Source organism: Artemia franciscana, chromosome 3, assembly GCF_032884065.1.
Source record: "Artemia franciscana chromosome 3, ASM3288406v1, whole genome shotgun sequence".
NCBI lineage: Eukaryota > Metazoa > Arthropoda > Branchiopoda > Anostraca > Artemiidae > Artemia > Artemia franciscana.
In genome coordinates, this window is record NC_088865.1 from 9,593,467 (window position 1) to 9,617,027 (window position 23,561).

At 34.6% G+C, this 23,561-nt stretch overlaps 1 protein-coding gene across 10 annotated transcripts in view; it reads left to right on the plus strand.

The window, feature by feature from the left end:
- LOC136024853 (proline-rich protein 36-like) overlaps positions 1-23,561 on the plus strand; it is a 109,847-nt gene that overhangs the window by 40,869 nt on the left and 45,417 nt on the right. For 2 of the 10 annotated variants that reach the window (XM_065700355.1, XM_065700356.1), the window contains exons 4-6: positions 7,766-8,004; positions 15,040-15,195; positions 19,963-20,112. In XM_065700355.1, coding sequence (XP_065556427.1) covers positions 7,766-8,004; positions 15,040-15,195; positions 19,963-20,112 — 545 coding nt within the window. Of the gene's footprint in view, positions 1-7,765; positions 8,239-15,039; positions 15,196-19,962; positions 20,113-23,561 lie in introns of all 10 variants that reach the window. The other 8 variants (XM_065700363.1, XM_065700361.1, XM_065700358.1 and 5 more) reach the window with 7 other exon arrangements.

The window sequence follows — 23,561 nt, forward strand, 5'->3', positions numbered from 1 at the left end:
GGATAAACGACGCTTCTTGACTACTAAGGTCCCTGCGTCGGCCCTGCAGTGTATTCCTGCAGCATGGTTCGATCTCTGGGTCCTGTATTACCAAGCTAAGGTCAAACCCACTGTGCCACCATAGGACAATAGTAAATGCAAATGTGGTAGTCCACGTTTTTGAAATTCAATCGTATACACACATGCTGCCACCTATCAAAATATGTGCCTATCATCAATATCGTTTATTATACCGTCAAGTTTCAGTTTTACAATTTGAGTAATGAGATCGGGATGGTCATGAGGGGACTGTTTTATTGTAAAGTCATCACCAAATTACTTCTTCTTTAAATTCAGGCCAGTCAGGACAGTAAGTCACAGTTATAAAAAAAAATCTGGGAGTCCAAGGTGACAAAAAATAGGCAAAGTGCCTTCAAAATTTTCAGCTAAGTAGCGTGTTGAATGCATTCTGTTTCGAGGCTAAGTCGCTGAGAAGTCGTGTAAGACCTACGTAGTCTTCAGCCATAATAGTTTGCAGGGTAAATTATATCCAGTCAATAAGATCACGCTCAACACGAATATCGCTAACGATGAGGTACTGTTGGGAAGTCCGTCCAGCAAAATGAAAAGCATTAGAGCCAATCCGACAAAGGTCGGGTATTACAGCTTGCACAATAGGGTTTTCGGCATGTTCAGGTCGAAAGGTGATACGATATTTCGCTAATTCAAGCCTTGTTATATGTGGAGGACTTAAATTAGATGTTTGAAATAGCATACCCCTTGACCATCCTGAAATTCCAAACGATGGTTGGTATTTTTTTAAATGGCAGTGTTTTTGCCACGTTGTTTTACAACTATTTGATTTGGTGTAAAACTATGGTCAGCATTAAGAGTAATCACAGCGCATACTTTATTACATGGAGGAGGGTTGGCCCGTCCACAATCGACACCGTTTGGCACAGTAAACATGAGCTGCACGTTTTGAGGCTTTTGTCCAAGTGAAGCAGCAAATTGATATGCATCATCCTCCACTTCTTGCATTTTTTTCGTAACCTTTCGTATAGTCATTTCTGTCACCCAATAATTCTCCCAATAGATTCGTTAGATTACGAAGGATCGTTTAATTTACAGGGATGTGCGAGGCGTTCCTCAACAGCTTGATTGGGGTCTAAAAAGTACATTTGGCCATATGAAGGTCACTCAAAATCACCTTCAGTAGTTTGTAACGGATGCACCGCAAAATTCATTTTGTGATAAATTTGTCAATTTACTTTAAAGCTAAATTACGACTATTTAGCTTTGGTCATCGCTTACATCGAATGAAGCTAGAGCAAAACACGAGTCCAAGTCTCGAATATGCTTATGAAACCCTTCAGAGAGCAAGTGAAGCCTTAAACGAAAGGTAAACCAATTCCTTTGGAATTCATGGTGGTGACAATGCAATTCGACCATGCAAGCAGCAATCTCCAAATGAATTATCTTTGTTTGCCTCTCTTTCCTCGGGAAAATTGAGGGCTCAAAGGTGAATAAAAGCAATATTGAAGGGTCCCAATGACTTAATGTATTTCATTTTCATTTTTTACTCGCTCAGAATCTTGTTTTCGCATATCATCTAACCCGTGTCTTTGCTCTTCATATTCATTTTTGACACTTTTTGATACTCGCTGTTGCATATCTTCTAACCGCATTTGTCTTTCTTCTTCATTTTGAATTTTGATTACTTCAGACAACTTTGCGACGCCCTTTGCTTTAGCTGCCCTTATTGGTCGTCCATGTTGTTGATTTTCACCCATTCTAAATTTAATATGTTCCGGGCTGTTCTTTCGGTCCTATCATGTTTGATAGTTCAGGTGGTTTCAAAGAGCCATCATTTGTAATTGTTGCAATTTTTCACTCTTTAGGCCTTCCTGCTGACACTATAGAACAATTAGCGTATTTTATCCAATAAAAAAACAAACTAATTTAAAAATGATCACGTATTTTTTATGTTTGAACTAAAACATTAAAATCATTGCTCAGCCTTTGTAAATATTTTTGTAGTTTACTTAATAACTTTAGCGATTCTGAATTGACGTATGCTGCACGGGATATTTTTTTTTTAGAATAAATACATTTGTAGATGTGTTTTTTTTAACTTCTAAATTTTTTCAAGGACAATGAAATAAAAATAGTATGACGATACGCTCCGCGTCAACTAAGCTTCAAAGTTTTCGTTTTCTTTCTTAAGATTTTTGAATTGTTGTAATCCTGGCATCACTTCATATTTTTTTTTTTAATTAAGGACATGAAAGAATTTTCTCTAACTTGTGAACTATTCAGATAATTTTTTTGGGACAGATTATCCCAAGATGCGAATTTTACCGAAAAATATGGAATCATTTTCGAGGAAAAATAAATACATAAATACATACGCAATTATTCCTATATATATATACATATATATATATATATATATATATATATATATATACTAGCTGTTGGGGTGGCGCTTCGCGCCACCCCAACACCTAGTTGGTGGGGGCGCTTCGCGCCCCCCCCAAGCCCCCCCGCGCGAGTAAGTCGTTACGCGCCATATTAGTTACGCGCCATTGTAGTTGTGTCCCTATGTTCCACCTGTGAATATAGATATATATATATATATATATATATATATATATATATATATATATATATATATATATATATATATATATATATATATATATATATATATATATATATATATATATATATATATATATATATATATATATATATATATATATATATATATATATATATGTTTTTAACTACGTAAAACTTGCGAATATACAACATTCTTTGCTGTCCCATTGTCTGTGCATATAAATAGATTGTCAGGTTTACCGACTCTTGAACATGCAACATATAATGGTCCATGGGAAAACAATCCGTATTCAGATCTATACCTCATGATTCTAATGATTGCACTTGAGCTTTGTTGATGGTGATTGCTTATCGACCATTCCCTGAGTCGCCATCGTCATTTATATATCCCCCTGTGCACCACGGCGTCCCCTTTGTAGTTATGTCCCTGTGTCCCGGTCGTCATTTGTGTCCCGGTGTTCCAGTCTGTGATTTCTCTTTGAGTGTCCCGGGCGTCATTTATATTCCTTGTGTCCCGGTGTCCCGGTCGTCATTTATATCCCCCTGTGCCCCCCGGCGTCCCCATTGTAGTTGTGTCCCTGTGTCCCGGTCGTCATTTATATTCCCTGTGTCCCGGTCGTCATTTGTATCCCGGTTCCCGGTCGTCATTTGTATCCCGGTGTCCCGGTCTGTATATACATTCGTTTTTTAGTTTTGTTTTTCTCCTTTATTTTTTTCCTTTTTTTTTCTTTTTTAGCTTATTTAGATTTTTAGATTTTTTAGTTTTTTTATTAGTTTTTAGTTTTTTTTTCTTTTTAGTTTTTTTGTAGTTTTTACCTTCTTTTTAGTTTTGTTAATTTTTTTTTTTACTTGTGTCCTGGTCGTCATTTATACTCCCTGTGTCCCGGTGCTTTGTTGATTGCTAATCGAACATTCCTTTTGTCCTGGTCGCTTTCTCTTTGAGTGTCGTCATTTATTTTTTTCTTTTTTAGTTCTTTTAGTTTTTACCTTTTTTAGTTTTTTTTTAGTTTTTAGTTTTTTTAGTTTTTTACCTTTTTTTAGTTTTTTTAGTTTTTTTAGTTTTTTAGCTTTTTTATTTTTTTTATTAGTTTTTAGTTTTTTTTGTAGTTTTTGCCTTTTTTTAGTTTTTTCAGTTTTGACGTCACCTGATCCAGTTTTTTCAGGTGACGTCACCTGATCCACGATCCACAGATCCACAGACAACTTATTTTTATATATATAGATAGTTTTTTTTTTTTTACTTATGTCCTGGTCGTCATTTATACTCCCTGTGTCCCGGTGCTTTGTTGATTGCTAATCGAACATTCCTTTTGTCCTGGTCGCTTTCTCTTTGAGTGTCGTCATTTATTAGTTTTTTCCTTTTTTTTTTTAGTTTTTTATTGGTTTTTACCTTTATTTTAGCTTATTTTTCAGTTTTTTTCCTTTTTTTTAGTTTTTTTTTATTTTTTATTTTTTTTAGTTTTTTACCTTTTTTTAGTTTTTTTAGTTTTTTTAGTTTTTTAGCTTTTTTACTTTTTTTATTAGTTTTTAGTTTTTTTTTTGTAGTTTTTGCCTTTTTTTAGTTTTTTCAGTTTTTTTTTTAGTTTTTTATTGGTTTTTACCTTTATAGTTTTTTTAGTTTTTTAGCTTTTTTATTTTTTTTATTAGTTTTTAGTTTTTTTTGTAGTTTTTGCCTTTTTTTAGTTTTTTCAGTTTTGACGTCACCTAATCCAGTTTTTTCAGGTGACGTCACAAAAGGAATGTTCGATTAGCAATCAACAAAGCACCGGGACACAGGGAGTATAAATGACGACCAGGACACAAGTAAAAAAAAAAATTAACAAAACTAAAAAGAAGGTAAAAACTACAAAAAAACTAAAAAGAAAAAAAAACTAAAAACTAATAAAAAAACTAAAAAATCTAAAAATCTAAATAAACTAAAAAAGAAAAAAAAAGGAAAAAAATAAAGGAGAAAAACAAAACTAAAAAACGAATGTATATACAGACCGGTACACCGGGATACAAATGACGACCGGGACACAGGGAATATAAATAACGACCGGGACACAGGGACACAACTACAACGGGGACACCGGGGGAAACAGGGGGATATAAATGACGACCGGGACAAAAAAACTAAAAAGAAATAAAAACTAAAAACTAATAAAAAAAACTAAAAAATCTAAAAATCTAAATAAGCTAAAAAAGAAAAAAAAAGGAAAAAAATAAAGGAGAAAAACAAAACTAAAAAACGAATGTATATACAGACCGGGACACCGGGATACAAATGATGACCGGGACCCGGGACACAGGGAATATAAATGACGACCGGGACACAGGGACACAACTACAACGGGGACACCGGGGGAAACAGGGGGATAACCTGACAATCTATTTATATGCAAAGACAATGGGACAGCAAAGAATGTTGTATATTCGCAAGTTTTACGTAGTTAAAACCATATATATATATATATATCTATATTCATAGGTGGGACATAGGGACACAACTACAATGGCGCGTAACTATTATGGCGCGTAACGACTTACGCGCGCGGGGGGGCTTGGGGGGGGCGCGAAGCGCCCCCACCAACTAGGTGTTGGGGTGGCGCGAAGCGCCACCCCAACAGCTAGTATATATATATATATATATCTTCTATCTATCTATATATATAAAAATAAGTTGTCTGTCTGTGGATGGATGGATGGATGTGTCAGGTGACGTCACCTGAAAAAACTGGATTAGGTGACGTCAAAACTGAAAAAACTAAAAAAAGGCAAAAACTACAAAAAAAACTAAAAACTAATAAAAAAAATAAAAAAGCTAAAAAACTAAAAAAACTATAAAGGTAAAAACCAATAAAAAACTAAAAAAAAACTGAAAAAACTAAAAAAAGGCAAAAACTACAAAAAAAAACTAAAAACTAATAAAAAAAGTAAAAAAGCTAAAAAACTAAAAAAACTAAAAAAAACTAAAAAAAGGTAAAAAACTAAAAAAAATAAAAATAAAAAAACTGAAAAATAAGCTAAAATAAAGGTAAAAACCAATAAAAAACTAAAAAAAAAAGGAAAAAACTAATAAATGACGACACTCAAAGAGAAAGGGACCAGGACAAAAGGAATGTTCGATTAGCAATCAACAAAGCACCGGGACACAGGGAGTATAAATGACGACCAGGACATAAGTAAAAAAAAAAAAACTATCTATATATATAAAAATAAGTTGTCTGTGGATCTGTGGATCGTGGATCAGGTGACGTCACCTGAAAAAACTGGATCAGGTGACGTCAAAACTGAAAAAACTAAAAAAAGGCAAAAACTACAAAAAAAACTAAAAACTAATAAAAAAAATAAAAAAGCTAAAAAACTAAAAAAACTAAAAAAAGGCAAAAACTACAAAAAAAACTAAAAACTAATAAAAAAGCTAAAAAACTAAAAAAACTAAAAAAAAGGCAAAAACTACAAAAAAACTAAAAACTAATAAAAAAAATAAAAAAGCTAAAAAACTAAAAAAACTAAAAAAACTAAAAAAAGGTAAAAAACTAAAAAAACTAAAAACTAAAAAAAAACTAAAAAAGGTAAAAACTAAAAGAACTAAAAAAGAAAAAAATAAATGACGACACTCAAAGAGAAAGCGACCAGGACAAAAGGAATGTTCGATTAGCAATCAACAAAGCACCGGGACACAGGGAGTATAAATGACGACCAGGACACAAGTAAAAAAAAAAATTAACAAAACTAAAAAGAAGGTAAAAACTACAAAAAAACTAAAAAGAAAAAAAAACTAAAAACTAATAAAAAAACTAAAAAATCTAAAAATCTAAATAAACTAAAAAAGAAAAAAAAAGGAAAAAAATAAAGGAGAAAAACAAAACTAAAAAACGAATGTATATACAGACCGGTACACCGGGATACAAATGACGACCGGGACACAGGGAATATAAATAACGACCGGGACACAGGGACACAACTACAACGGGGACACCGGGGGAAACAGGGGGATATAAATGACGACCGGGACAAAAAAACTAAAAAGAAATAAAAACTAAAAACTAATAAAAAAAACTAAAAAATCTAAAAATCTAAATAAGCTAAAAAAGAAAAAAAAAGGAAAAAAATAAAGGAGAAAAACAAAACTAAAAAACGAATGTATATACAGACCGGGACACCGGGATACAAATGATGACCGGGACCCGGGACACAGGGAATATAAATGACGACCGGGACACAGGGACACAACTACAACGGGGACACCGGGGGAAACAGGGGGATGTAAATGACGACCGGGACACCGGGACAGGGAATGGTCGATTAGCAATCACCATCAACAAAGCTCAAGGGCAATCATTAGAATCATGAGGTATAGATCTGAATACAGATTGTTTTCCCATGGACCATTATATGTTGCATGTTCAAGAGTCGGTAAACCTGACAATCTATTTATATGCAAAGACAATGGGACAGCAAAGAATGTTGTATATTCGCAAGTTTTACGTAGTTAAAACCATATATATATATATATATCTATATTCACAGGTGGGACATAGGGACACAACTACAATGGCGCGTAACTATTATGGCGCGTAACGACTTACGCGCGCGGGGGGGCTTGGGGGGGGCGCGAAGCGCCCCCACCAACTAGGTGTTGGGGTGGCGCGAAGCGCCACCCCAACAGCTAGTATATATATATATATATGTATATATATATATATATATATATATATATATATATATATATATATATATATATATATATATATATATATTCATAGATATACACTCCAATCTCAGGACTGAAATCCCAACATCTCGCTAAAAAAAATCCCAGGGAGTGCAGTCATGGCAAAGCTACGGAATAAGTTTTTATATGGAGTTCACTCTCAATTGTCTGGAACAAATAGTTTACTGAGAACCTACCGCCTGCCTAGAAATTTTAACTGTGACGGGATTCCATTTAACCTTACCTCATAGAGGCACTACTTAAGGTTACTGAAAGTAACTTCTCAATCAGAGGTATGAACATAGATCTTTTCTCTACCTAATGAGTTAAACTTCGATGAGTCAGTAATTTTTTTTTCCTGATAAAGATGAGTGGAGAAAATTAATGTTAGAATTTCATTAGTGCCTGTCATAAGTTCCAAGTTGAGGTTTGAATTTTAATATTTTCAAAACGTTCTTTTAGGTGACGGTTCTGCATCCCCTTCAAATCGATTTGCTTCAAATTCAAACTCTCAATTTGCATCTCGACGAGCTGATTGCAACAACCCAAGCCACAATCATGGAAATCAAATCATACAAAGCAAAATCGTAAGAGATTCTTCAAACAACTGGCACACTGCTCCGCCATCACGCAAGTTTGCGCATGAACCCGCACCCTCAAAACCTGCATTTAGGCTAGGGAACCAAATCCAGACGCTTCGGGTAAATAGCCAGCTTAGTCGACAACAGGGTGTTGTTGATGATTTTGATGCGCTTTGGTACCAACCTCGTAACAAACAGCCGACTAAAGCTGATGACTTTGACCCACTTTGGTATCAACCTATTGACAAACAGACAAAAGACGACGAATTTGATGCACTTTGGCATAACCCCCCCTCCAAGCCTGCTTCACAAACAAAGAATACGGTTTACATATATCCTCCCGGACCACAAAAGGTTACTTGTTGCTTACTCTTATTCTGCCTATCTTCCTTACTAATACCAATAAGAAACAGAGACTTAACAGAGTTGTCACTCGAAATTTTTCGTTATATTTCATTGCTTAGAATTTCATATAAAAGAGCCAATCAGGTTGGTTGTTCCTTTTACTAGCTCAAAATTTTATACACCTCGAATAAATAAATAACTGTTTATTTATATCAATAAATAAATAAAAATATTGATGTATAATGAATAAATACAAAAATAAATGAAAATGAACTGGGACTTTTTAGCTTCCCTTACTAGCGCATATCTAAGGAATAACATGATCAGCTAAAATATGTGACGATTGATGTAATAAAAACAAACAAATGGAATAAAACCACACATATTAACATGGAAATATAGGAGATTACCCCATGGTTTTCTCTTTGTAATACGAAGTTTTGTTTAAAATCGCAGTATCATGAAAATCATCTGGGTATAGCTCCTTTTTTGCTATATAACTATCCGGGCGCAGTTTCAAGGCAATAAACACAGAATTACTCCTGAAATGAGTATATTAAGCCGAATAGTAATTATTTAACCAATGGGCAATTAGTTACTCGAGTGTTTTTACTTCGTCAATCGATTATTGGGGGGTGAGGTACTAGAACCAGCGATTTTGTAAGGGACATGATTCTAAAAAATAACTTAATATTTTGGTGTTTTAGTAAAATATTAAATGCAAACTCATTTTTTTCTTAAAATTCGAAGGCAACCCCAAATGACGGTGTCTTAGGCTACTAAGGGAAACATGATTAATCTTTAACTACTTTTATAATTTGTTAGACTATTAATGCCGTAAAAACTATCCGGGCATAGATCCCTTTTCAACAAAGAGTCGTAGCTATTGTTTCTTCTAAATATACTTTTCTCGAAGCATTGAATTGAGGATCACTGCTGGATTAGAATTTTGATTGGAGCATTAAGTTCTTAACCAATGAATAATTTGTTAAATACTCAAGTATTTATTGCTTACTTAATCAGTAATCAATCGCTTAATCATTTTACTTAATCAGACGAGTATTAGTAGGAATGAGTGTTTGTAGACTAATTTTAAACCTAAAATGAGTATTTAAAATGGGTTGCTTACTGCAAAATATTTAAAGAATTAAAAATTCCAAGCTTATATATCCAGATATGCAATACTAACTATACTTGTGGAGTTGCAATATGCCTTTTCTTCCTTTTCTGTCCTTTCTACTTGCTTGCTATTATTTTGACACAAATTGAACTTTATTGACAATTAAATAAAAAAAACAAGTTTTTTCCACTGAAAGTAAGGAGTGACATCAAAACTTAAAACGCACAGAAATTACTTCGTATATGAAAGAGGCTGCTTCCTCATCAACGCCCCGCTCTTTACGCTAAAGTTTGACTCTTTCTCTCGATTCTTCTTTCTAAAACAGTAAAAAACTTTAGCGTAAAGAGCGGGGCGTTTATGAGGAAGCAGCCTCTTTCATATACGAAGTAATTTCTGTGCGTTTTAAGTTTTGATGTCACTCCTTACTTTCAGTGGAAAAAACATTTTTTAGAGTTTTGGTTACTATTGAGCCGGGTCGCTCCTTACTACAGTTCGTTACCACGAACTGTTTGATAAGAAGATAGACATTGAAGAGATAGCATCCGACAGAAAGAGAATTTCTTCTCTTTCTATTTTTATTCGAGAAAAGAGAGAAAAAAAATAGAGAATTAGAATTTACTAAAATTGAAGAGGAATAAAATTGTACGCCCGTTTCTTTCGTAAAATCAAACTTAGAATAAAGGACCCATCAGGAACCGGTAGTGTCGAAACTTACAGTACGTATTAGATAAATTATCTTTTTTCTACTTTACTGTTGTTCAGTCATATTCGATCTACTTTTGAATTATAAAAGAAAGTGGAAATAAGCCTTTTTTTCAAAATTAAAATTTTAAGAAAGAATTAAATGTAACTTTACAAACGGATAAAGATAGTATAAAATAAGTCGAAGAATAAGGAGTCGAAGGTCAAAGGATAACCTATATAAAACAAGCTAAAGGGTAAGTCAAAAGGAGTAAATTTTTGAATATAAACCTCCTCCTTTGAAGTTTTGAAAAATCATCTCTGTCATTTGTGAGTAGTTTGAACACACAAGCTATGTAAATTTAACTATATCATATTACTAATTATTTAGTATAGACTCTACCGTATTTGCTAGAAACCCCACGAGTGACTGCAGCAATTAGAACATATATTGTTACTTTTGTATAACCAAAATTTACAGCCAACTCCTCAAACTGTGGTTAGCACACTAAAGTTGACACCTTTTATCCGTGAAGACAGAGTTCGAGTCATGGTGTCGCTGGTCATTTGTTTTGAACGGTAGTATAGTGACGTAACAGTCTAAGCTCAGAAAGAATCAACCCAGCTCTATATGTGTACCTGGAGAAATCTAGGGAAGGTAAAAAAGAAGAGGGTATGAAAGCACAAGATGACTTGTCCCAACCCCAATTGTATATCCTATTTGAAGGGCCATGAAACACAGATCAGCATCGCCGGTAGGGATTGCAAAATCGAAAGCCCTATTCTTTACCTTCTACCTCGAACTAGCTGAACTTGATCAGATGGTTTAATCCATTTTCTTAACTTTTGAAGTTCCCACTTCTTTCACATGGCTTCATGTACTCTTCTACCCCTCCCCACACCAACGAAAAACTAAAAATATAGCCTATGTCGGTAAAGTCTTTGTCCTTATCTAAAAGGTCACTAACGATGTGAGATCTCCTGTAAAGATTATGTTGTATAACATAAAGGGTTATGAGCTACTGCAGTCATACGACCGCAAATCATTGCTATCGAAATAAAAAAAAAATACAAAAAAAATATTATTTTAAGAAAATATAAGTTTATTTTTGCCCATTTGGAACATATAAAAAAGAAGCAGAGTTAAGAAAAAATATAAAGAAAAATCAACTTCTAAATAAGGAAAATGAATAATTTTTTCTTCAAGCTGTCTTTTCTTTCCTTCAATCTGTCGGTTTTCAACTGGTAAGAGAATAAAAGATACTTCGTAAGGTTCTACAGTTTTTACCGACTCTGTTAATTCCCTTTTCATAGCCCTTCAGATAGGAAGTACGAGGGGGCAGCTATCCTGTGCTTTCGCACACTTCATCAGTTAAATTCCTCACTCTTCTCCGGTAGCCCATTTTTGGAGCTGAGTCGGCTCTGGCTGAGCTTAGAGGGTCACGTAACTGACTCAAATCCAAACCTAATAATTGGTGACGCTAAGTTATTCGATTACGAACGACTATTACAGAACCACGAACGAATTATGAGATACGAATTCAATATTTAACATACGTTAAATTTGATACTTGTTTTGGGGCTTCTTGAGGATGAAATCTAAACTTCTTTAACAAGTTAAAATATTTTCCTTGTATCTTCTAATTCACAAAATTAATGCAATTTGACTACATGCTTTTCTAACAGTATGATAATAATTCTACTAAAACACGAAGTTTGATTAGTTTTCTTTTGCTTCAACTAACAATTATCTCAATAAGTTCTTATATTTCAGTTTTGTGGTCACGAAAATTAATCACGAAAGCGAAATTGCCCATTCAATATACTTATAATTAAAAAAAGGAAAAGCCTAGGAAATAACCAAATAAAGAACACGATTGGGTTTATTTTGCGTATGTGTGCGAGTACGTGTGTGTGCTATTGTAATTTAAAAATACACTCTCCAAAATTAAGTGTAATATTACACATAATATTTTGTATAATACTTTTAGGATTTGTGGAGTGATAACTATATCAAAAGGTAGAAGGCGAATGTTCTCACCCTCTGAAAATGTTGCAATTTTTCTCAAAAATATCAGCCCTCAAAAATAGTTAGTTCTAAAACCACTAGAATCAGTGGCATTAATTCACAAAAATTAGAGAGGTGGCAGCAAAATATATTTTTCAAAATTGAGGGGAGCAAGTTTTTTTTAATGCTTTTTCACCAAAGTGCGAAAAAAAGCCATCTTTCAATGAAAATAAAAAAAAAAACATTCTTCAAAATCTAGGAGGGCAAAATCATATAGGAGGGGTAAATTCCACCCACTCCCTCTTTCCTCCCCTGCTACCTCCTCCAATTGAAAAAAACTAACTAGAATGCTTATATTATATACATCCAAAACACCACAGGATGTTTTAATTTTTTTGCACTTTATCTTTAAACAATCCTTTAAAATTTTGACGTTTCTTTTTCTGTATTTCAAATATACCTCCAGTGATCGATTTATCCTGTTTCGACTCGGCTATTTTCAAACATTTTATATGTTTTTCCTTTGACAAAAAAGAAGGAATTGAGAAGTTGGTACCAAAAAAGCTTGCTTCATATTTTCCCAAAAGAAAGGGCTTGCTTGCTTTGTGTAAGCTTTGTAGAAACTATTTCTCTGGTTATCAGAAAGCGGTATCTCCAATACAATATACTTAACTGACGATTAATTTGCAAAACATAAAAAGCGTCCTTTTTCCTTTCTCTATTTTTTGAAGCTTTTTTTTCACTATCTTCTTTTCAGTTTTACTGAATACAGTTCAAGTTTCTTGTGTCCTAAGATGCAATATTGTATTTGAGATATGATCTTTTGAACTCTGTATATTACTGTGTAAGTTGAAGCAGGGAATTTAGCCTTAATTTGGACTCTGAGAAGAAAAGAAGGAACATCATGTCAAATAATATTTTGCAGAGAAGTCCTAGTCAAGGGTGGGAAACTCCCAGAAATCTCTTGAGTTATTTGAAAAGATGAAATTTGCCGATGTGCTAAGATCCAACGAGGCTAGATTCCCTTGGTTTTCGACAAAGTAAAAGGAGGCTCGGAAGGATTCAACTTTTAAGAGGGGATCAGATAGTCACTAAATGATCAAGAACGTCTATTTATGCATGTATGTAATTATAAATGTTCTGAAGGGTATTCAAGTATAAGCTTTGAGAAGATCAGAACATAGAGGGTTGTTCTAAAGGGCTGGTAATGAAGTTCCTTTTAAATCCAATCACCCATTTGAATTTTGTTTCAGTAATTTTCCCCAAGATCTACTAAATAGGTCTTCTAACAGACTAAAGAAACCTCAATCCACATTTATGATGTATGCAGGTAGGTACAGTTATGGAGCATAGTGTAGAGCAGATATGGAGCAGAGCGATGCAGATATGGAGCATTTTTAAATATGTGTAAATGAGAAGAGCATAAAAAAAATGCATTTCTGTGTAAAACTTGCATGTTCTGAAGTATATTATGATGAATGTGACCTATTAAGGTTTTGGCTTCTAGGTATTTTCCTTTTGATTTTATTTTCCAATGGTCAGTTGCGCTCTGGCTCCTCTCAGAAAAATGTTGATCCAAGCATATTCACACTGCAAAAATTCCCCAAATAGTTGTAACTATTGGCTTTTCTATGGGTCTACATGCTGAGTAGCATTTTTACAATTTCCCTTGTGTGATATAGAATCTGCCTCAGAAGGAAGTTACCCAATACATAGCTTATGGTTAACATGGTCCTAAAAAGCGAGGGCTCCAAATAGCATGTTAAGGCTTCCGAAGCTCATGTTAATTAGATTTAAATTTAATGAGGTCTCAGAAAATATGCAAGGTCTAATCCCTATCGGTGTTAAAGGAATTGAAAAAAAGAAAACCATACCAGAGAATGTTCTATCTTAAGAAAAATAACTAATATTTATCTTTTAAATTTTAAAACGTTCTGAATATATTAGTTTACTTTAATATTACTTTCAAAAATAACTTTTAAACTTTAACGGCCAAAAATCCAAAAGATGCATTTTACTTTATTTTAACTAAAATTATCACTTAAGATTAGAAAATTAGTATTTGAGAAGGGGTTACCTCTCTTGGTATAACATAATTATTATTCTGTAGTACGTATTCTCAATACTACAGACATTGCTTTCCCTAAACTTTTTTCGTTTTCTCCTTGGCCGGCCAAGGGGTTCTTCATTGTGAAGTAAGTAGAAGCACTTATGAATGACACCTCAAGACAAAGAGTATAGGGAACATAATAAAAGGAAAGGTGTTCGACTTTACGTTGGTTCAATAGAAATTAAAGAGCTAGTACTACCACTAAGGCACTGCACTAAGTGCTATAGGGCACATGAAATTTTCGCCAAAGCCAAAATTATGGTAGAAACAGATATGCCCGTTTTTTCCCGTCTATTTCCATATATTCTTCACCGCCAGTTCTAGATTAGATATTTCAAGATGGAATATTACCACGATTTAATTTATGAAGGAGCGGAAGAACAAAAAATAAAGAAGAAGAGTTAAAGGAAAGAACTGGAGTCAGTGGCAAATAAGCCAGTAGTTACTTTACTAAATTTGGGTTTCAATTAAGATCTAATGTTGTTTGGATAGAATAGAAAATTTTCCGAAATAGTGTTCAACTATTTTTTGTTGGCCATAAAATATTTAAAGTTAGTTTAGTGTGGGCAATACATGATAGTTTTCAAGATGGGCACGGAAATACGCATTGTCTCCTTTTGACAAAGTTGGCTCTGTTATTTTAGGTCCAATTTAAAGTAAAAGTAGAAATTAAATAACAAAACCAAAAATACAACTAATACTTAGATTACGTTTTATAATAGCTTTAGATTTTGCAAGATAGCACTAAATGGCGTTGTTATTTTGCTAAAAAACTAACTCGAGTTTGCTCTCTAATAGCTTTTCTTATTGTTTGATCTTAATCAATGAGAATCGTTCCGAGCTCAACTTTAATTGTATGTCATTTTCTTTTATGGACCTCCAAATACACAGTCGACTGCGGCTGATGACTTTGATCCACTGTGGTTTGAACCTACCAACAAACAGACAAAAGATGACGAATTTGATGCACTTTGGCACAACCCTCCCTCAAAGTATGCTTCACAAACAAAGAATACGGTTTATATATACCCCCCTGGACCAAAAAAGGTTACTTGTGGCTTGCTCTTACTCTGCCTGTCTTGTCTACTAATGCTGCGGAGAGTTATGGCACAATAGCTTTTTGTTCAATTCACTTGCTTAAAATTTCATACAAAAGAGTCAATAAGGTTGTGTGTTCTTTTTTTTTTGGCTTAAAACATGACACATCGAAAAAAGTTAAATACAAAAGAAGTGGGGCTTTCCTCTCTAATATGCTTTACCTTACCTCTTAGGTACAGAGGGCATCTAGGAGAAGCCACATATCATCCTTCAGGTTTTCTGCTGCAGTGATGTCCTTCCATTCTGGTTGCAGGGAGGAGTCCAGGCTACGTAAACCTCTCTTGCCAGTCCGGTTCAGTGTATTTCTCATTCTTCTCCAGCTATGACTTTCTGGCAGTTGCCAATGTGAAGCAGCTTCTGGGATTCTATGGTTTTCCATACGGAGGATATGTCCCAAATATCTCCACCGTCGTAGGCTACTCTAATGGTGTCAGTCACTAAGAGCTGTCGAGTTTATTTCACATGTGGACTTGTTTGCAGTCTTCTGTGACCAATATTCTTTGGAGACATGAGTTTTCAAGATCCAAATGCCTAGATTAGCACTTGCATAGCATTGCTGCTGAAGAGACCCAGTTTCAGACGTAAGAAAAATTCCTGTGATATCCAGACTTGAGGTAGTTTGTTGAATATGTCCGTTGAAGGTCCTATTTTGGTAAGCACCTCTTTTCACTGTCGCAAGAGTGTTTTCTACGATACTTCCTATGTACTTGAAATGGAAAACATTTTCAGAATCTTTTTCACCATATTTAATGAATAGAGGGGGGTCACTTGTTGTCTTGCGTTTAATTTTTTCTACATTCATCCTTGGACTGAGATGAATAGCCTTTATGATGACCTCATCTCGTAATCATTGTGTTAATTTTTACATGGCTCAAACAATGCTATGTCGTAGGCTAAATCTTTGTTGCTGACCTGAACTTTGGACCTTAATCTAATGTTTGTGTCTCTTAATGTCTCTTAATGTTTGTGTCTCTTGCACCCGCAGGATGTATCTGATCTCTATTACAAAAAGCTATGGTGACAGAGTATATCCCTGTTTCACTGCTGACAAGATCCAGAAGAAACGATTTTGGCTCTCTTGTGTCTTGACACAGAATTCACTACTCCTTGTTATGACGATGATATATGTCACTATTTTCTCAGGGATTCTATAAATGATAATCTTCCATACACATTCACAATCTACTGATCCTTGTCGACTTCTTGAAGTCGACAAGGATCATATAGCATCTTTGAACGCAACTGTCTAATTTCTTCAGTTAGAAGTCTAAGCGTTAATATACTGTGGAAGGGATAAAAGACTTTTGAAGCCATACTGCTTATAACAGTGTTGTGTTCGGATTCTCTGTAAGATGATGTAAAAAGAGCATCTTCCCAGGTATTGACAGTAGACATATATTCTGCCAGTGGGCATATAGTGTCTTCTTTTTTGAATATCCTGGTGAATGGGCTATGTTTTCGATCTGATGATACTTTGGCTGTTGGCCAAATCTGAGTGGAGAACAAAGACCAAATGTAGATGCATGAGAATAAAGAAACCCGAACCACCTCTGCAGATATGTGGTCCAGTTCGGATGATTTTCTATTTTTCTGTTTCTTTGCTTTTTCACGGATCTCACTGACCGAAGGTGGGTCGGTGCTGACATGTAAATGGACGACGGGGATATCTACAATGTTAGGGGGCGCTTATGAATCAGGTCCATTCAGTTAATTCTCAAAATGATTTGCCATGCTTTATTGACTGCAATCTGTTTTGTTACTAGTATCCCCGGTGAATCTCTCCTGGGTCTGCCTGTATTTGCTAGTCGTTTCCCTATGATATCATTAGTAATTTTGTACATGGCTCAGGTCAATTTAGCTGTTAAATGATAGCAAATCTTCATGACTTCCCATATTGATTAACATTCGGATGGGGTTGATATGAACTGGGATGCAAATCCACTGCATGGTTCTATTATAAAAGAGCGTTCTACTATCCTGTCTTGTAGTTTTTCAGAGTCAAAAACAGGACTGCCATTTTCTTCGATATATTTTTCAACTTTTGAAAAAATTTAATTGTCATAAAGTTATGACGTGATCCGTCAGCATCTCTGTAAGCTGAAAAATCTTTTAGGCTCGATCACACCTTTCTCGTAAGGCAGGTTTGTGGTTGCTCTATCTGGTGGCCTCAACAACTATTTGTGCACATCCCTGTGAGGAAGCAGATATAGACCAATTACAAGGTCTTCCATCAGGATAAAATCAATGAGGAGCTCCACATTTACGTTTCTTGGGCAAATACCATGTTGGCCAAGAACATGTTGAAAATTTGATTCATTTCATATTTTAGCAAGAAAGTCCCCAAGATAGCAAACACCATCATGCCTTGATATATCTTTTGCTATGGCTTGCAGTGATCTGTCTGTAGAACTCGTCCTTTTCCTCAAAAGTGGCTTCATTTGTAGGGGCTTAGAAAACAACAACTGATAGTTTAGCACGAGTTCCCTAAAAATTTACAGCTAATATTCTTAGAAATACAGGTGTCTATTTATAGAGATACTTATTGGTCTTCTTTGGCATCATCTAACTCTGGCTTCTTACTTGCTTTCTGGTTCGCTATATATGATGTTTTGGTTGGCATCTGGCTTTTCTTTTATCCTGATATAGTCCACCAGGCTTGCGATAGAGCTAGTAACTCTAGGTGGTAATATCTGATGAAAACTTGAGGAATAATGTGATAAAAAGGTATATGTGGCTAAAAAAGTGTCACTACTGACGTCCAGCAGGCCCCATTCCTTCCCAGCCCACTTTAAAAAATCAAAAATACGCTTTATACTTACTTCCTCCCCTGGGCCACAAAATATTGGTTTTTGGTTACTCTTGTCATGTCTGTTTTTACCTTTAATACGAATTATAGATTGTTGTACAATGTTTGTGTTTATCTTTGTAACCTACTGGAAGAACTTACATGATTTTACTGTTTTGTAGTAATCTGTGTCAATGTTTTGCATTAGGGTCATTAGGATAGCGCCTTTTTTGTTACTATGAATATATATTTGGGTTTTTACACTGCATTTGCTGAGCTACTGCCATGGGTGCATCCTAGGGAAAAAATACTGGGCATATTTCCTCCTTATTAGGCTAAAAATATCCTTGACAATGCAAAGTTTGAGAAAACTCAGAAATGATAACGTTCTTTTCTATTGAATTGTTTCATAATCTTCTCCTGTCTGTTCTTCCTTCTGATGCTTTGTTTTGGTTGTTGTAAAAATTTCATGTTTGATTTTGTCACCTAATGACAGAGGGAAAAGGACTTTATTATAGTAGTTTTGCAACGATCTGAAAAACTCTTTACATTAAAATTTTCAGTTAAGCTTTTTAATTTCTAAGAATATGTTGTGAGGTTTCTGTACTACATTTGATAAGCTACTACCATGGGTGCTTTTGAAAGAGGGACAGACCGGGTACCCCCCCCCCTTTACAAGCCTAGAAATATTTTAAGAATGTAATTCTTTTAAAAAAATCAGAAATGGTAATGCATTTTTCTAGAAAGTTCTAGCAATTTATTTTCTAGCAATTTCAAAATCTTTGCAGCCCTCTCGACTGTTTTGTAGGTTTAAATTTTCTTGAAATATGTTTATGAGTATGAATGTCTACTGTTACAATAATTAAAAGGACTTATCACAATCCTGAAAAAAACTAAAGAATGCAATACCATGAGGCACTTAGATACATATATGCATGTATATTTCTCTCTTTCATACTTGCTTACAGCTGAAGCCAAAGACCATGTCCCTAGAAACCTATTGACGTGGAAGTTTCAAATATGAAATATTGGTTCTTACATTAGTACTATTTAAGGTTATCGAATGTTATGCATTTTTTGCATAGGCTGGATGCACGTATGTAAATTTTAGTAAATATTTATGCATTCCAAAGTCGATTAGAGCTAGAAAATTAAGCCAGATAACTTCTGTTTATAATTTTTTTGGGGGGAGGCGGGGAGGTGCTGTGTCGTTTAGTAAGTGTTTGATATTGTCTTGCAAATTGGGCTTGAGTATGCAACAGTTAAGTAGTTGCACGTTTAGCCTAAAATATTTTGTTGTATGATAAAATATAGTATATATTAACATACGTAAGTATATATTAAAATTTTACTCAAATGGTACTTCGTGGTTTATAAGATTTCCTTGTTGTGTTTTTGTTTACTTTTTCACTTGCTGTCATTATGATGTTCTGCACTATTAGCCCTTGGCAATTTGCAAATTGTTTTTAGCCCTAGTCCTTTTTTCTGCGCTGCTATCCCTATCTCCAGTGTCTCTACTCTGTAGATGTACCTCTAACTATATATTTTATTTTATTTTATGTCTCTGTTCCTGTAACAGTACCTTCATGCCTTTGGTATGCAAAAAGGGACCCAATGGGGCTATCTTTTCGCATAAATTTTTTACATGTGCCATGCAGAGGCGTAGCTAGGAATTTTAGCCCCTGGGGACAATAATGGTTTTTTCCCTTCCCCTACCCCCCACCACAATCATTACCACAATATAATTAGAAAGGGCTCAGTTTAGTGCCCCTTCAGAGGCAGTGCCAGGGGACAGCCACCTCCCTTTAGCTACGCCACTGGTGCCACAGCCGTTACATATGCCGCGTAGTGATTTGTGATGTGGAAGAGTGAGTTTTGTTACTTTTTATCATATTGATATTGTTCTCTTTCTTGAACCTCGTGAAACATAGTCGACTAAAGCTGACAAGTTTGTGTGGTATCAAACTGTTGACAAACAGTCAAAAGACGACGAATTTGATGCACTTTGGTATAATCCCCCTTCCCAGCCTGCTTCGCAAACAAAGAGTACAGCTTACATATATCCTCCGGGACCAAGAAAGGTTACGTTTTCGCTCCTTCTTGTTCTGTCTGTCTTTCCTACTAACCAAAGTTTGATTGCAATAAACTCAGCTTTTTGTATAAGCTTGTCGCCAAACGGTAACTGACAACCTTAACCTAATTTTTTAGTGCTTGTCTCTATATTTTAAATCAAAACCAGTAGAACGGTGATTAATTTTTATTTAAGCAGCAAAATGAACTGCAACATTTTTTTTTTAGTTTTTTTTTTCGCGCTGCTTTTATTACCTACTTTCCATCTCACTTTTTTTAAATTGTATTAAACGTCTTAACAGTGCCAACTGTGAAAATCAGGGGGGTGGTCAACAAGGTGATATCCAGGATTTTTGTTCGGGGGGGGGAGAGGTTAACCAAAAAAACTTTTAAAAAATCCCAAAAAATGAGTTTGTATATATTGTTGTTACGTTTTACGAGTCAGACAAACATTTCAGGGCGGTGGTTCAAAACCCCAAACCCCCCTTGATAGGGCATTGGTGATTAGCTAACTACAGAAACATGGGGGCTAAAGAAGACGAGAAAATATAGCAGAAAATTTGTCTATATAAATTTTTGCTATGTTTTACGAGTTAGAAAAACGTGCAGGGCGGTGTTCAGGGCAGTGGTTCAAACCCCCTAGCCCGCCTGGATACGGCCTTGATGATTAACTACCTGCAGAAACATGGGGGATAAAGAAGACAAGAATATACTAGAAGGTTTTTCATAGAGGCTCCCTATCTTTTACGTCTTGCTCCCTGTGGAAATTATTCGGACTTAAAATCTATTTTGACGTGACAGTTGCCAGTGATTAGTTAGTAAAAAACATATCAAGTTTTAAAATGTTTTAACTACCAAAATTCGCAATACTAACTATATTTGCTTACTGAAATATTATTATTCTTCCTTTTCTATCTTTCACACTTGGTCTCAGCTGAAACATAGTAACTGAGACTCTAAGTGGTCAACTATTGAATTGTATGACTTTTCAAAAAAGTGATGACCATAGTGATACCAGTGCTGAAAATAATGATTTCATCTCAGAGTCTTTGTTAGAACGGAAGTTTTACTACTAGTTGAAAAAAAGAGCAAAAGTATGGCAGGATGTATAAGGAGTGTTGTTTTCAGTGTTGGAATCATCTCTATTCTGAAAAAGCGCATTGTATATACACTACTAGAACTATTGTGGGAGCCCTCAAGGCATTATTGATTCACCAAGAACCTTATAAAGATCCCTGAGACCGGGAAGATGTTTCTTCATAGCTTCAGCCAGAGGCATATATAGGGCATAAATATAGGGCTTACGAGGGCATATATAGAAAAATAGATGTCAAACCCTCTCGGAGAAGCTACAGTTCAACCAGGAATTTTCTTGTAGATACGCAAAAATAGAGAAATCATAGACAGAAAGTAATAGATTCCTATCAATTGGGGAATTGTATGACTATAGAGTATTACGGGGTTAACCTGTGAGTAAAACCAAAGAATGAACCCGCGAACAAATGAGTCATTCCGAAGTCTCATTATAGTAACACTAGTAAATAAAATCAATTTACCCAAAACTACAGTGCCAATAATGTATTTTGTCCTCAATTTGAAAAGTTGAAAATATTCAATTGTAATCTTTATCAGATTAAGCGTGCAATTTTTAAAGTAAGATAGATGAAAGCTTAGAATGGCTATTTCTTTCATCTGTATAATGAATCTGGCGAAATATACGAAGACATAGTATAAGCAGACAATACTTTGGAACAGAATAGATTTGGCATAGGCTTTTTTAATCTACAAGTATAACTATGGTGTGACTCTAGTATTAGAGCTTCTGGGTGTTAGTTTGAAGTCCTGAGACAACCTAAAAAACAACTTGAAAATCTGAGAATAACAGGAAGTTAAGAGGGATTCGTGAAATTGCCTTCATTACAATCATACACTTATAGTTGAGGCAGGCATGAGCGTTTTCACTTCGTCCAGTATCGATGATCTTTGATACCTTCTCATCTTTAAATGCATGTGACTGACCTGACCATCAGTGAACAAACTTTCTCAACCTTCCGATAAGTTCAAGATCTTGGCCAAGTTCTACCAGTTTATCCTTTTCCCTCTTTGGGGCCTCTTCCAGGAGTTAACATGCTCGAACGGAAGTATTTGACGAGGCAGTTACTCTGGTGGTCTCCGTAATAAATGGCCAAACCTTTTCTAACGCCGTTCTTTGTTTAAAATTACGCTCATTGCAATCTTTTAAGGAGACCTTTATGTATTCTGAAAAGAAATGCAAAGGTCATCTATTATTTACAAAAGTACATCTCATATAAAAAAAAATAAGGTCTATATATTATAGATTAAAAGTTTTTAGTTAAAACAATTCTTTTCCTAGAGACAAAGATCCTTGTATTCTTGAAACTTGATTTAATCACTTATATTTGAGGCTAAATATTGACTTTTGAGGCTAAATATAAATTTGAGGCTTATTTTTTCTTAAAAATTTTAAACCCCAAAGAGACTAAAGATCTTAATGCGATATCATCATAATGATGATCAATAAAATTCTAAAAGTGTTTGTTCCATAGCCGAAGGCTCATAACCGAAGACGGGCAGGCGTAAAGGTCATTGAAGCCCTGGCTATGACCTTCTCTTTGGGGACTATGACATAAACAAAAAGTTGTTAAATAACTGGATCCCTCTTGATTTTGGCCGTTCCATTTTTCAAGACACTTCGGATATTTATATTTTAATGAATAATATCCTAAATAAGGTATGCAAATAAGAGCAAAAAAAAGTCCAGAAGGTGACATTTTAATTTGAGCACAATGAGATATGAAAATTTCAATAGGAGGATTAAAAATGCTTCTTCTTAAAATGTGCTCGATAATCCTTCTATTTTGTAATTTGGCTTTTTAAAAACTGACCATATTCCTATCCAACGTCCCTATGTGATCAGGGTTGCATTAATCTAAAGACGAGATGTTGGAAAATTCTTTTCTTCTTACAAAAATTGAGCCTGTTTGCTGTTTATCCTCAGTAGAAAAAGCAATAAATCTTAACCTTATTGTTTACTAATACACTGGCTAAAAGTTCGCAGTTCCACTCAAATATGGTGTTCGAATAATTATGAGATAAGACGCACATTTCTGCCGCACCGTCTCAATTGTTAAGAACGATCATAAGATCGAATAAACAGAAATGTTGATAGGAAAAAAATTGCTACTTGTAATTTGGGCAATTTAGAAATACTAGCGAAAGATCGAAACTTCGAAGGTAAAAAAAAAAATCAAACAGTATGTCGAATATAAAAAAGCATACGAATGGAATGCAAAACTATAAATAAAAAATATAGTCAAAGTAATTTCTCAATTCAAGTTTATATTCATTCTTTGATTATTTTCTTTTCTTTTTCACTATTAGTCCATCAACAAAGTTTCTTATCGCTGTATAATTACGCAAACAACTGTTAGTAACAATA